Raw genomic sequence first — 15929 nt, forward strand, 5'->3', positions numbered from 1 at the left:
AAAAACATTTTACCACCACGCAAACATGTCCACTGTACATTTGATCACATACGCAACAAAATTACTTACATAACACTGGTGGAGGGGACAGGGAATGATGTCAGGATATGTCTGCAAGGACATACACATATACATATACATATACATATACATATACATATACATATACATATACATATACATATACATATAGTTAAAGGGGGGCGGTTCAAAACGGCCAACAAACACTTTGCTTACCTGCTTGGAGCACAGCAAATAACTTTCAAAGGAGCCTGTCTGCAATTGCATAGCTAATCCAAAGTCTCTTTTAAGGCGTCCCCAAACCAATTAATTGGCAGTGGTAACTAGAAACAGCTGGTGGGGATGAAATTGGGGAGAGAGAGAGAGAGAGAGAGAGAGAGAGAGAGAGAGAGAGAGAGAGAGAGAGAGAGAGAGAGAGAGAGAGACAGAGAGACAGACAGACAGACAGACAGACAGAGAGAGAGAGACAGAGACAGAGAGAAAACGCGACAGGTGGCGGTAATGCAACAACAGATTCCAATCGCCGTTAAAAAATAAGAAGAGAAAGAATTTAACTCTTGAGATTTTGGGTGTTTTAAAGATCGCGAGGCTGCTATTCGAAAATAAATAAACAAATTAATAAATCTCTACATGTGTGAATGCGTGGTAGTAAGGGCAAACGTCACACATTTCGCGGAAATTTCTAGACATTTAATAATGTAGCATGACACTGCTTTTTCCAACAGTCCACTAATGTCTCCCAAACAAACCAATCAAATGCTGCTATATTTGTTGATGATATAAACAGCCAACCAGCGAAGCCGTGAGATATGTGGCCACACCTACAGTGCGCTCCCGTCTCGCCCCCGCCAAAGTGACGCCAACTCGCCTCTCCTCCAGGCCAGTTTGACAGATAGTAAACTTTGGAAGAGTCTCGTCGTTCGGAACCAATTTAGACCAATAATCTTTTCCTTTTTCGTAATTTCTTGACTGAACCGTCTGAATTTTGCTTTTATGATAGAATGAGAAGGAATCATGGTGGTGAATTCAGTGCACTGGTTTCGCAAATGTCTTCGTTTGCACGATAATCCGGCGTTGCAAGAGGCCCTTAATGGAGCTAATACAGTGCGTTGTGTTTATATCCTGGACCCGTGGTTTGCTGGCGCTGCCAACGTGGGCATCAACCGATGGAGGTTTGCTACTTTCAAGTTTACTATTATTCGCTGATTACAACGACGTATAAACCCACAATTTGTATGGTTCGTTGCGTTTTGGATATGCGACGTCAGGAGTTCAGGCTCGGGCCTCCTTCTTCCGTCAGGTAGCTAATGCTCGTTTCAATGGAGAGAGAGGTGCTAACTTTGGGTCGTTTAGTGATGTCGATCGATGTTTTATTAGTTTTTCGTCGAAAATGCATTATTGATTCGATTCTTACTAACCGCTTGCCTTTTCACTCGATTGAAATAATAAGACCCTCGGATGGTTTTAATTGTGGTACCTATGTGTTAGTTACAGATCTCACTCATCACTGCAGACACTCAATTTGTTTAGATGCACTTTGGCTGTTTCAAGCAATACTGCGAGATTTTGTATTTTCTTTAAACAATTTTTACGTAAAAGGTTTACGGTCAGTGAGTTATATAACGTTGATAATTAACGTGCAGCGGGGGTTGTAATTTGATTTTGCCGTGTTAGATTTATGTAATGGATTTGTGACGCGTTTAGTATCAATGTATATACGTGTTACCTAACGAAATCAAATACAATACAATACAATATTTGCAATATACACATAGATGAAATAAATGAATTAACTAGCTACAAACGCTAATTTTGCCTTCAAAATAATCATTCAAAAGTGTGTGTGTGTTTTAAGATCTCTATTTCAGATTTATGATTGAATCTGATTCAGGCGCAAAACTGATGTAACTATCCTTTTGTGAAAATACAGTAGATTACAGTGTTACATTGCCATAACGCCTTCCCCTTTCTTCACTTAACAAGATTGAGGGCATTTGTCTCCGATGCGATTCAATCCCTGACCAATGGCTCACTTTTTTTGCCTGAAGGTTTTTGCTGGAGGCACTGGAGGACTTGGATTGCAGTCTGAAGAAACTCAACTCCAGATTGTTTGTTGTCAGAGGGCAGCCTGCGGAGGTTTTCCCAAGACTTTTTAAGGTCTGTTCTGTAGTCATGATGACAGTGTGCTCAACATGATACCGCCATAATATGGCAAGCAATTAAGTAGTTTGAACAGTGGCATATGAAAACCTCATCATGCAGCACAAGTGGTATGCTTGGTGTTTTATTTTCGTTTCATTGCTGCAGGCACAAGGTTATTACTTTCACCCGGTTCCTGCATGTCACACAAGGTTGTGTCAAAAAATGTTTAATGTCCGATAACATAGCCATCTAAAAATGTGTTTGGAGTAAATCAATGTTCCTTTATATTGAATCCATATTGATTATATATTTTCACATGGTAGGATAATGGGAACCACTTGCTCATGTACACATTTTTGATAAAAACAGCAACATTAACACTCATATTCCTTTCAACACTGTGAGTAGTCTATCTCACTTATCCAATCTTCATGGTTACAATAAAGGCTTTCTATATCAATATTATATCATTTTTATCTGTCAACATCTGTATCTACATTTTCTACATCTTTTATTTTTCTTATATTGTATAGTGTGAATAACACTGATGATAATGAACAAGTCTTTGCCTTTACAGGAGTGGAAAATGACAAGGTTAACTTTTGAGTATGACCCAGAGCCGTATGGGAAGGAGAGGGACAGCGCCATTATTAAGATGGCCCAAGAGTTTGGAGTGGAGACTATCGTCAGAAACTCTCATACCCTCTACAACTTGGACAGGTTTGTGACACACATACATGCACATATAATATGAAGCTAAGCTCAAAACAAGTCATATTCAATTCCAATTTTTTGTTGGAGCACATTTTTATTTGTTGAATGGGTCTCTTCTGGTTAAAAATTACACATTTCTACACTAATTAGGTTAACTGACCATTCTGGTCTTTTGCGGACATTTTGCAAAATCTAGAGGATGCGTAGCCAACTGGTGCACTTTGAGTAAACATGCCACTAGTTGTTGGATGCCATGGGAATCTTGTCCAACTTAATGGGTCAGATCACATACAAGGGGAGACTAACAGCAGTCACCACCCACATCCAATAAGCGATTATAGTGCTTTAGGTGGGCTGTGTCTACTCTGTGGGGTGGAATGCTACGCTGTGGGTGAAAGTCAGTTGGTTTAATAGGGTGGCTGTACGTTGCGCAATGGCAGCGTCTCCGGCCGTTCTCGCAAATCTCCCCAGCTACAGTGCTTGCGATGCGGTAGCTTAGGAAGATGACATGAGAAAGAAGCAAAACATTTAGTCAAGATTATCAGTTCAAGGAAAGCTTGGCGGGCCGCCGGCCTGATAAAATACTGAAGCCTGCTCTCGACAGTGAGGCTGATTTGCTATCCACTAGTCCATCATGCTGCCACGCAAGATATCAATGTAATACATTTTGGAGTGGGGAGAAAAGGACCACATTAAAGGTGCAATGATTATTAGACAACTAACTAATTATCAAATTAATAATTATTTTTGATAATCGATTCATAATTTAGATACTTTTTAGAATTTAATTTGTCCAAACACTCAAAATTTCAGCTTCTCAACAATAAATATTGTGCAATTTCTGTCGTCCACCATGAAAGCAGAATGATTCTTTGTCTTTAATCAAAATAAGCCTTGTGCTTTGGAAACCAATTATCAATATAATTTCTGGCCTGTTTTCTGACATGTTACGTACCAAATCAATAAATGTGTCTTAATTAACTTATATTTGTATATTTCTATTTCTTTATTTAGATTTAGATTTCTACACTTCCAGCTTGTAAAAAAAAATCCTTAAAATATTTTTTTAATTTTTATAGTGTGGCTAGAGGAGTGGTTGAGCAGTTTGCGCTTATGAAACAAGATGGTGGATCACTACTCGTGTCTTGCGCTTAAGAGCTAGTAGTGCCAATGCAATCATGATCCTAGTCTCTGCACTCCAAAACAGGAGCAGTGTCGCTGATGTTTCGACAATCATACTGGTTGTAATCCCACTGACTCTGTTTTTGCATGTAAATTGGCACCCACAAAGTTCTGAGGAGCGAGAAGGCAAAAGTAGGCGAAAGAAATGCATCTCATGCTCCTGTTAGGTCACACTGCTCTCTAAATGTTGAGGTAATGATGACTGTGTGGAGGTTGACAAAAGACCCTTATGCCAGTTGTGCAACTTCTTTCCTCATGCCTGCTGTGCTACATGGGGAGTACTCGGGTCATTATTACATGATCGTTTGGAATAAAGGTACAATTAATCGACAACTAATCAATTGTCAAATTAATCGCCAATTGATTTTGGGACTCAATCATTTAAGAGACCTTGTTTAATTAAAAATTGTGAAAACCCTTGGAATTTCAGCCTGTCAACAGTAAATATTTTCCGATTCATGTAGTCCTCCATGAAAGCAGACTTTCCTTTGTGTTCAATCAAAATAAGGCATTTGCAAACATTCGTATTTACTTTGTAAAACCATGAACAACAAGTTTGCTTATCTTCTGACATGTTACGGAGGAAACAAGTAACTGAATCTTAATTAAGTTAATTTTAAAAAAAAATTGAATATAGGGATGGACATTTTAAAGTTTTTTTTATATATAATCGACAGATTAATCAATTTATTAAAAATAATCGTTGGTTGCAGCCCTAAGGAATATACCGTACATGCGGATGAGACTGAAAGAAGTTTAGTGTTTGTGTGTGTGACGGTGTTTGCTTGGGTGCTTGAGAACATGTGCTTACTGTGCTTATTCAAAGCAGTCACGGTGAAATGACCAATAGGAAGCCATGTCTGCTGCAAATCCAGCAACGCTGCATCCAGTACTGGCAGATATACGCCGGTTGTATAAGCGAGAAAGTAAAAATACATTGCTTTGTCATCAGCCTCAGTGGCAAGACAGAAATAAGCCATGAAGTTGAAATGCAGATGGCAGCAGAAACTTACACACTTTTATGAAGGATTGTTGCATGTTATAGTAAAGACAGACGTACGTAACTACGGTTCTGCGAGTTGTGAATGACAGACAGGTAGGGCTGTCCCTATTGAATATTTTTGTAATAGATTATTATATTGGTTATTCCATCGATTAATCAAATAATTGGATTTTGTTTTGTATTTTTATTGCAAAATCTTTTTTTCCCAGTATTGTATATTACCCCATTATTGTATATTTGGTATTAAATGAAAAGCAAAAAGAGAGATAAAAAATGAGTGAGTTTTTTAAATGTATTTTTTAAAAATGTATTTTTAACAGGTAAATAGTAACTGTAGCGGAATGCATTTTTAAAGTAACCCTCCCAACCATGCGTACAACATATTTTGAATTTGAAATGTATTTAATCAAAGTTTAAAGGAAAGTAATACAAATAGAAAATGATGAAATTGTAATATATTGAACAGAAAAGATGAAGCAAGCTATTGAAATGTACAGATAAACTAAATAAGCTAGGACACCTGCTGTGATAGACTATGATTAAAAAAATAAATAAATGATGAAACCGCAAATTTAGTTTTCATGTACGTTTATTTTATGTTTGTACTGGTGTTGCACGCGATACCGGTACCAGTATCGTACCTCAATGTTCTTGGGTCAAACACGTTTCGGTAGCATTTTTTCTTAGTACCGGTACTTAAAAAAATAAATACGACACAACCCGCCAACTCTGTTTTAATGGCGGGTACACATACACGCATGCCCGCCTGTCTACCGATATGTGGAAAACGCCTTAAGTAAGCGACACGCCTCCTTTCAGCGTGCGTGCGAGAGGGCGCAGGAAGATGGCTTCACGCACTGAAGCGCTCGCTGGACGTCCACTCCTTGTTGAGAAGTATGACGCGCTAATTAAGGCTACACGGGAGCGCGCAAGCAGAGTGGAGGCCACGCGACAGCATTAGCATTGCCTACGCATGTTTTCAATAAACACATGAAGAACACGTGTCGTTTTCAATTTTCAGTTTTAGAAACGTTTTGTATCAAGAGCAAATGTTTTTCGCGGAGAAGCAGAAGAAAAAGCAGCAATCATTCCTACAGTGGACTCAAGGTGCGTTCAATGAACAGGCACACAGTAGGAAATCACAGTAATGCATGAAAAAGCTCAGACGACTAACAGAGCGACAGACACAGGTTGTGACACATTTTTGACATGTCCCTTAAAAATAAGTGGTGTGAATTATTTTGTTCCCAGTTTGTAGTATTTGATTACGCATTCGACTAATATGGAGCAAAATGGAGAAAAGCAGAGACATGCACACTCAAGCAACGTTACATTGAGTCATTGGAGTGCCACTGTATTGCCAATATTTAAAACAGATGACATCAAATACAGTACTTCAAAAATATGGCATGCAATGTGAAAGCACATACAGTATATACGTAAATGTATAATATATATATATATATATATATAATATATACAGTATGTACATAAATTAACATGTATACATCCCAATATTTTGAATCTGCTGCTTTTGCTGATGTTTTAGAGTTTTGTCGAGGTACCGTTTCAGCACCGGCATCGAGGTATTTTATGCAGGTATAGTATCGAAGTCAAAATTTTGGTATCGTGACAACACTAGTTTGTACCCACAAGTCTGCTCGTTGGCCTCGTCGGAAGGGCATGTCTCTGTAAAGTTTACGTTTTGATATTGTATCTTAGACAAGACTGCTGATATGTGTTCCTTTCAATCTCCTTTGCTTGCAGGATAATAGAGATGAACAACAACAGCCCTCCTCTGACCTTTAAACGTTTTCAGACCATTGTGAGCAGGCTGGAGTTGCCCAGGAGACCACTGCCTCCCATCAACCAAAAGCAGATGGACATATGTCACACTAAAATATCAGATAACCACGACCAGCTTTACAGTATACCTTCACTGGAAGAATTGGGTAAACAGATGTTTGACATTAGTCATGAAACTTGATCTTCTTTTGCATAGAGATGACGTTATGCATTAAAATTCCACAAGTCTAGATTGAAATAGTGTTAATCATTTCTGCACCAAAGCATCAAGTATCATCACAGATGTCAGCCAGATCTTGGAATTGTGAATACGAATCGGAGTCAGGCTTGGTAGAATGGTCAAGAGGTTCTCTTTGCTATTTGTCCGAACTAATTTTGACATCAATATCTCCAGGCTTCAAGACAGAAGGTTTGCCTCCAGCAGTGTGGCGTGGAGGAGAGTCCGAAGCGTTGGACAGACTCAACAAGCATTTGGACAAAAAGGTGATCTACATGCAAAATGTCCTTGCCTGCTTGTTGTTTTTCGTGTTAATATTTTGAATGGAATAGATTCAAGAGGCAAAAATCAGTTCAATGCAACCAGCTGCATTTTTAATGCTCAATTAATCTATAACCCTGCAACACTACTGGCTCTTCTGTATTTGCTCGATACCCAGGAAAATACTCGATACCATTTTACCATAGAAAATAAATTTTTATTTAACGTAACCGCAAATAAATAATCAATTAAATAAAGTATTGATAATCAGAAAACGAAAAAATAAGACAATCACTTTTTCACATGCAAATAAATTATAAATAACACAAATGAAAGACTACGTCATACAAAAATTGCCACAATGACAACATTTTTGGTTGTCTTAGGTAAAAACATACATAGGAAACATCAATGGGGTATATGCCACGGAGGAGGTCGGACTTCCGGGTATCACACATCAGCTTTGTTTCCGGTTCCGGTTTGTGACGTTTCTGAGAGCTGAGGGGGGCGCAGGGGTGGGGGTGCGAGTGTTGGAACGTGGCCGGAAACGAGGCTGATGTGTGAAACCCGGAAGTCGGAAGTCTGTGGCATCTACCCCATAAGAATTTTTTTTGGGTGGTTTACTATACAAATAATCAGAACTATATTTTGAGGTAGAAAAACAAACAATCAGTAAAAATGCTGCAGTTGCACTCAGCTACACTTTTTTTTTTCTTTTTTCTTTTTTTCTGAGCATGAAGCTAACTGTGAGGCCGCGGCTAATGGCTAATAACAAAACAATGTTCACTGAGTATACGGCTAACCGCGGTAGCCGGCTAACGGCTAATAACAAAACAACAAGGCATCTTGCTTTTTCTTGTCCAGCAAGACTGGCTGGTTTGGCCGTCCTGCTTCCTCACTGGCCATACTTAAAGCAGCTTAACGTAGCCGAGCAAGTGAAGTCGCGGAGTTGGCTTTCCGGCCGCCGGAGGCCGTCTGCCAAGTAGGCTGCGCTACGGGCGCTGCGAGAACGATACCATGTATCTAAGTATCGATGCCATGACAAAGTGGTATCGTATCCGGATACGTGTTAGTATCGATACTTTTGACAACCCCTAGTACCTCTTGTATCTTTAAACTAAATACAAATTCATGTTGATTTGTTTGAATGTGTCTGTGTGTGTTTAGGTGTGGGTGGCTAACCTTGAGCATCCTCGGGGCAACACGTGCTCTCTAAACGCCAGTCCTACTGGACTGAGTCCGTATTTGCGCTTTGGTTGCCTGTCCTGCAGGGTCCTCTACTACAACCTCAGAGAGCTCTACATGAAGGTACCACATATAACTGATGCTAGTTTGTTCTGCTTTCTTCAACCGCTGGATCACAATTGCTGTCCCTATGCTCTTGTCTTGTTTGCAATTAGCTCCGGAAACGTTGCAGTCCTCCTTTGTCCCTTTTTGGTCAACTGTTATGGAGGGAATTCTTCTACACTGCTGCTACTAACAACCCAAACTTTGACCGTATGGATGGAAACCCAATTTGTGTTCAGGTGGGCACAGATCAAACTTGCAGACACCTGATAGGTATGAATTTGTCATTAGCAATGTGAATATGAGGACATATGTCCGGTTTGGCACCCGCATATTTGCAGGTTTGTGGATTTTTTTTTTCTCTCCTTGTATGAAAGTTGAACTGTCAATCAATGGTGTCACGTCTTAGACGTGTCTATTTGGTGTGTACTTGGAACTACGTGAGTTGAGATATGCAGGAGCTGATACTGAGCTCTAGTGATGCTTTTGTGGTGAGTGTTATGTCTGTACTTGGAGTACTTGTGTGCAGAGACATACTGGTAGGGGTGCACCAATCACATTTTTCCGGCCGATTCCCAATCTTCTAAAACGTCTGACCAGCCGATCCTGATTTATTTATTTTCCCCCATAAAAGCAGCATACACCTTCAGTGCTCCAATCTTGTTTTACTGGAAAACATTGAACTATTATCTGTGAAATAATACAATTATTTTAACTGCAGATGAAGTAGTTCTCTCAAATAAAAATTCAAGCCTATTAGTCATCTCAGCAGAAGAGGACGGTGGCTGACTTTTTCAGACCTCTTAGGAGGGGAGATAAGATTGGGGGGAAAGATCACGATCACCCAAAATGAAGAAAATCGGGGCCGTTAAATCGGCTGGCCGATAGATCGGTGCACCCCTACATACTGGGCCCCAAATTCAGCCAGAAAATTGAAGATTGAGAGGCAATTTATGTCCGAAAATTCCTCCTGCCTTTCGGTTCTTGAATTTATTTTGATGCCATTTTTTTGCAGTTTTTACTTAATTTTTTATTTTTTAGATCTTTTGGCCAACTTCAGCATTTGCAATTTTGGTGCAGATTTCTACTTGAAACAAAGTGGACAGTAAACAGTGATTTGTTCGGGCTTGAGTTTGAAGAAAGTAGCACAGCGGCTATCCTTCTGTTAGAGTTTTTACGTTGGGCACTCTGGTTGACCACTGATGCAGGGTGTACTGTGCCTCTTGCCTAAAGTCATCTGGGATGGACTTGTGCTTACTTGACACTGAGGAAAAGCAGTGCAGAAAATGGATGACTGGATAGATAGTGGGCATCATGTGTGGGGTTTTTTTTATCCCCAGAACAGGAGGAATATATTAAATATCATGACAATGCAAAGGGTTAGAAATGATAATAATGAATTTGTCTTCAGATTCCTTGGGATCAAAATCCAGAAGCATTAGCCAAATGGGCTGAGGGCCGGACTGGATACCCCTGGATTGACGCCATCATGACCCAGCTCAGAGAGGAGGGCTGGATCCACCGCTTGGCTCGGCACGCTGTAGCTTGTTTCCTCACCAGGGGTGACCTCTGGATCAGCTGGGAGAGCGGCATGAAGGTAGGAGAGGATGTGAAACTTAGTTGCCTACCAGGTATTATAAATATAATAATTGGAATTGAGTGACATTTTGTTTCTGCAGGTGTTTGAGGAGCTGCTGCTGGATGCAGACTGGAGTGTAAATGCTGGCAGCTGGATGTGGCTGTCTTGCAGTGCCTTCTTTCAACAGTTTTTCCACTGCTACTGTCCTGTTGGCTTCGGAAAAAGAACTAACCCAACAGGAGACTACATCAGGTAGGAACTATATGGAAAACCCTGCATATTTGCACAATGGGAACTTCACAATACGACAATTATCACAATATTGTGGGGAGGTTGGCGTTATTGATATATATATATATATATATATATATATATATATATATATATATATATATATATATATATATATATATATAAAAATTGTGATGCATGTGTAAAACTCACGATATTGCCCCACATTTTTGAAAATATATTTGCTGGTATGATTTTATATGAGGAATAATCACCGAAGTGGCCAAAATATTCCTAATTAATATTTAACTGCAGTGATAAACTAACCACCAGGGGTTCTAAAACTACACAAATGGAATACAGCCTCACCTTTTTTTAACAGATGTGCTGCTTTTAATATCGTGACATGACAACGATGATATTGTGGCAATTTCAATATCGCAATATCACGATATTGCAGTTATTATTACATCCCTTACTGTATAGCTGCTTTAAAACCGTAATAAATGCATGCAAAAATAAACCCAGAAAGTTCATGTATGAAATTAATTGCCAAAGATTCAAATGGACATTTCCGCTCTAATTATACTTAGGTTGTGTTCATTTTATAAACGTGAAATGTACTGTGGTTTCAGTTCATTATTGTTTCTCAAGCCAAAGCCTTTTCTCATACAGTATTGCTTTGGCAGCATCTTGGTGCTATACAACTATATTCACGTGAGTTATGCAACTTTCGGTAGTTGCTGCCATCTTAAGGTATCTTATAGGCAATTGCAGTACAGTCAATTCCTCGCAGATTTTTGCTATTTATGACATGATCCTGATCCCCTACCATTCGCATAAGAGTGATAAGCAGTTTTTTATGTTTTTTTTTTTTTTATATTGAATCTATGAGAAACTTTATCTCCTTCATAATGCAGCTGTTTAGTCTGACCTGAATCTTGTAAAAGATCAAACTCCTCCTGCAGGCGTTACATCCCCATCTTAAAGGACTACCCAAATCACTACATCTACGAGCCCTGGAACGCGCCAGAGTCAGTCCAAAAGGCGGCAAACTGTGTGGTGGGTGTGGACTATCCGAAACCAATGATCAACCACGCCGGGAGCAGCAGACTCAACATTGAGAGGATGAAACAAGTTTACCAGCAACTCTCACATTACAGAGGACTCAGTAAGTCTGTCTTGTTATTATTTATGTGCAAACATGCCCAGGAGTAGAGAGATAGGAACGTGATTGAAGTCTCCATTGACCAGCGCAAAGGCACCAGGAAATTGAATTAGTAATTTCACGCTTACAGCGTGCATGATGTTACTCATTGGCCGCAGCAGCTTATTAGGTTGAATATGAACAAACAACTGCAATTTGGTAACAGCGGTTAGTTTGTCCGTTTTTGTTTTGGTAACCTCACACACTAACCATAAAGATTAGTGGAAGGGACATTTTAAATCTCCTGTCCCCTATCTCACTGTACTTCACATTAGCACCGGCTATCTTCCTTTGCCTTGTCTGCTCCGGGGTAGTCTTTGCTGAGTGGACATACGTTTAGGCTTCCTCCTAAAATTGTCATGAGCAATTAGGACTGGGCAATTTGGCTGAAAAGTGTATCACAATACAAGTATTTTCGATGTTTTTTTTTTTTAATTCAAAATAAGGGCCCGGAGGAAAATGACTGAGTCAAATTAACTAGTCAATATAAAGATGGCATTAAAGCCTTTTTAAACATAAGGTGCTTAGTAGGGCTAAGTATTTTTTTTTCTGAAAATTATGTTCATAAGCCAATTTGTTGATTGGGACATTTGAACTGATGTTCCACTGTACCTCAAAGCGATTGACTTATTACTTCCTTTCCCATAATTATCTTGCCTAACTTAAAGACGACTTAACCCATTTCCACAAAGGTTTGTCGAGGGTTGTGCCAAAGAACAAGTACATTTCCTGTTTATGTAGGAATGTATTATTGTTATGAATACAGGCCATGGTAGATGGCAGACATGAATTTCTTGATACATTTCTTGGCTTTGTGGAATAAATATATTCCACTTCATATTGCTATGCGAGCTTTACGGGGGCTCATAAGTGAAGTTCTTCATTAAAATATTTTGGAAAGGTTCCAGCTACAATATTTACCAGTAGTTGTAGTTTGTAATTGTATGTATTGAAAGCGGGTGCATTGTTACTTAACAAGTTCTGCTCATTTGTTGATGAATCAACATTTTATATTCAAATTGTACTCCCCCCCTCCCTTTCCTTACTTTGGGGCATGGCACTTAAAGCAAGGCAGAAGTCTGTATTCTTCTAAGTGCTGTTTTTTTTAGACTGTAGAAAAATACAATGTAGAAGCTAGCAGATGAAATGCATCTGTAAAAGTGAGTTGATGGGTCTCTTTTATAATATACTCTGTGTTGTAATTTTATCATGTTTAATCATTGTTTGTGTTTCAGGTCTGCTTGCATCAGTACCGACAATCCAGGAGGAGGCAGAGCCACTGATGACTGATGAGTCCCAGACCAGCAGTGGCCCCGGTGAGAGGACACACAACATATTTCTTATTCTAACCCAAATTTAAAACGATTGGTTTCGTTAATAAAACAGCATGTGCTTGCCCCCCCCCCCCCATCCCTAGACTCTCCATCCATAGTTCACGATGAAACAACTTGCTGCTCTGTACCTCCCGATTCATCCACAGTCTGCACATCGTCCCACACTGTTGTGCGCACAGAACTGGAGAGTGATGCAATGAAATGTTTATCCCACACATTCATCAACTCTTCAGAATCACAAAGGCACCCTTCTGCAACCATAACGTCAACATGTGCAGACCCCTCAGCAGCTGTAGATTGTCCCTCTTTATTAGTCTCAACAGCAGCCCAGGGCCCGTTATCAAGGTTCAAGACATGCACGCCTTCCTCGTTATGTTCCACATTGCCCCAGTCTCCTAGTCCAGCCACAGCCCTAACTCAGACATCTTCTTTGGGAACAAGAAGAAAAAGCTTTACCCATAAGGTACGCCGTGGCCAGAGGCAACGAGGACGACACAGCAGCCATGCTGTAACCAGAGAGGGAGAGAGGAGAGGTGATGAGGAAGAGACAGAGCCAGGAGAAGGGAATGAAAAGATGGAAGAAGGTGTGGAGATGGAGGAAGAGAGAATGGAGGAGGAGACTTATGCAGGACATCCACAGTAATACACGGTACAATAAAACCTTCATTGCTTTTACAAACAGAGTGATAAAATGCATTAGCAGTTTGGAGATGGAGCTCCAAATACTAATTTCTCTGTATTTTTATATTTTGCGCAAAAAACCCAAATGGCATTTTCTTCTGTTCCATATCTTGCAGGAGAAGTAGCATCGTACATCTATTCTGGAAAACTGGACAAATAAAATGAAGGTTTTATGGTTATATGCAGATAATAGCCACAATTACAACATTAGAGGTACCAATGCAAAATCTAATCGGATCCAATGGGATAATTTTACCCCAAATTCTGTGTTTCCAACTTTCTTTCCCATAAAAATGCCAGTTTTAATTGACACCGGCATAAATATTTACTTAATATATTTGTGGTGGTAGTATTTTGCAGTTGTGCGGAACTTGACAGCTTCATACTAGGAGTTTGTAATTGTTTTGCCTTTATGTAGAAGATGACAAATCATCTTTTTTGTTGGGGGGGGGGGGGTTGTCATGTACACATAATTTGGCCTCTGCATTTGACCCATCACAGCAAACCTGCAGCAGGGAACTGGTTAAGCACTACGGGTTATTGGTGATCTCATTAGATTGTGCAGGTGTGCTTAATTCAGAGACTGGACTGTATAGTAACTTGAAGTTGAAGCAGTACAGCAGTGTTTTGTTGGACGGATATTTGGAGACTGCAGGGACAATTTGTCTAAAGCAAGGGTGGCAAACACATTTTTGTCACAGGCAAATTTATTTGAAAAGAGGGATTGCTAACAAAAAACGCTTGTAATATCTCAACATTATTAAAAGTGAGGACAATTTGCAATTTTGTATCTAGCAAGAAACATGACATGGATTCGCATGATTTGCCTTCGCGGGCCACATAGAAGGATGTGGTGGGCCGGATCTTGCCCCTGGGTCTCGAATTTGCACCTGTGGTCTAAAGGAATATACAAGTGATGGACACTCAATAAATATTCGTGACATAGCCTTGTTTAACAATATGATTTTGCCTCGCTGTCAGCTGTAGCACCTCCCTGCTTTCTCCTGCTTCTATGAACATCTCCATTGAAAGTTTCAATGTTTCAGTTTGAAACCTCAAACCAGATACCACAGGATTACCTGAAACGTCTGTGCAATTAAAGCCCAGAGGGCTGACAATTCTGACGAGATAAAGCAGTGTATTTTGATGATCAGGGTGATAGATTTAACATGTTCTCTTTTATGCATTGCAACCTGGCAAAAGCTCAAATCTGAGTCAAATGTTTCTTGTATCTTATCTTACTTTGTATGTTCTTCTGTATCCAGCTTTTGGTGGCACACATGTATATAATGTATAGATGTTCAGAATACACGGTGTCATAAAGGCCCATGAGTGGAAAGATATTTCAAACCCAAACTATGAGCTTTCCCCTTCACTGTGGGCCAGATTACAAACCACCATTTCTATGAAGAAATAATGCGGTGGTTTTTTTGTTCAGTGCGTTCATGCTTCACCATGGCAGTATGCAAAGAAGAGCTAGACAAATTTTCTTATGTGTAAATGTATACAATATACAGACAGTTTCCCTTTGCAACAGCTGTCACTAAATATATCATGTTTAATATTTTGTAATGCTGTGACGTCAGTAAAGCGAAGAATGAGACCAGAGCAAGCTAAGCAGAGTTCACATGATTCTACAATAGAATACATCCAAGTGCAAATAATTTTCTAACCGTCACAGAAGAATCCAGAAAGTGTGAGATTCCATGAGTCTTTCTTAAAAGTGGAAAACGTGTAGTTTAGATTTGTAATATCTTTTATGACACCAGTCGTGGAATCTTATGAAGTCTCAAAATAATGAAGTGAAGTCTAGTTGTAATATTTGCCATACTTTTCACCTGGCAATTGATAATGCTGCTTGTATTTAATGAATGTAGATAAAAGCCTGTGGTGTTCTCCATATTGTATTTATCAGAATTTGTACATAAAATATTTAAACCCATACAGTGTCTCATTTACTGTCTTAATTTTACAAAGGGTCACATCTCCAGTAAATGCACACTATAATGTAAGTCTTTCCTACAGAATACACAATAAAATTACCGATGTGCATCAGTATTAAATTTATCAACCAGTGAACATGAGGTAAATAACTAAAAACTTCTATTTCTAAACAATATGAATATCTTCTGTTTTATTAACCACCTAATAGCTCAAAATATCAATTACACAAAATTGCCAGTTCCTGACAAACTGCATTAATACATAAACGTAACATTGCTAAGTCCTGTAACAACGTGTAATACAGTGAAATAGCATCATCT

General features: G+C 39.3%; 1 protein-coding gene across 2 annotated transcripts; it reads left to right on the forward strand.

Annotated features, from left to right (window-relative positions):
- The first annotated feature begins 863 nt into the window (after positions 1-863).
- Positions 864-15607, forward strand: cry2 (cryptochrome circadian regulator 2). Of its 2 annotated transcripts, XM_086072920.1 has the most exons (13): positions 864-1193; positions 2070-2178; positions 2741-2883; positions 6830-7014; positions 7263-7351; positions 8514-8654; positions 8747-8872; positions 10045-10230; positions 10313-10464; positions 11412-11614; positions 12886-12966; positions 13068-13633; positions 13782-15607. In XM_086072920.1, the coding sequence occupies exons 1-12, from the start codon at positions 1036-1038 to the stop codon at positions 13625-13627; spliced, it is 2133 nt and encodes a 710-aa protein (XP_085929046.1). In that variant the 5' UTR covers positions 864-1035; the 3' UTR covers positions 13628-13633; positions 13782-15607. The 2 variants fall into 2 exon arrangements, with proteins under 2 accessions (XP_085929046.1, XP_085929045.1); XM_086072919.1 differs by having other exon boundaries at positions 13068-15607.
- The last annotated feature ends 322 nt before the right edge of the window (positions 15608-15929 follow it).

This window comes from Leptonotus elevatus, chromosome 4 (genome assembly GCF_054856555.1).
Source record: "Leptonotus elevatus isolate MCC_2025b chromosome 4, RoL_Lele_1.0, whole genome shotgun sequence".
Lineage (NCBI taxonomy): Eukaryota > Metazoa > Chordata > Actinopteri > Syngnathiformes > Syngnathidae > Leptonotus > Leptonotus elevatus.

Bases quoted from the DNA above. Each gene is read 5' to 3' on its own strand.
- cry2 (XM_086072919.1), top strand. From the start codon at position 1,036: ATGGTGGTGAATTCAGTGCACTGGTTTCGCAAATGTCTTCGTTTGCAC. The intron at 1,194-2,069 runs GTTTGCTACTTT...TTTTGCCTGAAG, and splicing joins GTGGGCATCAACCGATGGAG to GTTTTTGCTGGAGGCACTGG. The intron at 7,015-7,262 runs GTAAACAGATGT...CAATATCTCCAG, and splicing joins ACCTTCACTGGAAGAATTGG to GCTTCAAGACAGAAGGTTTG.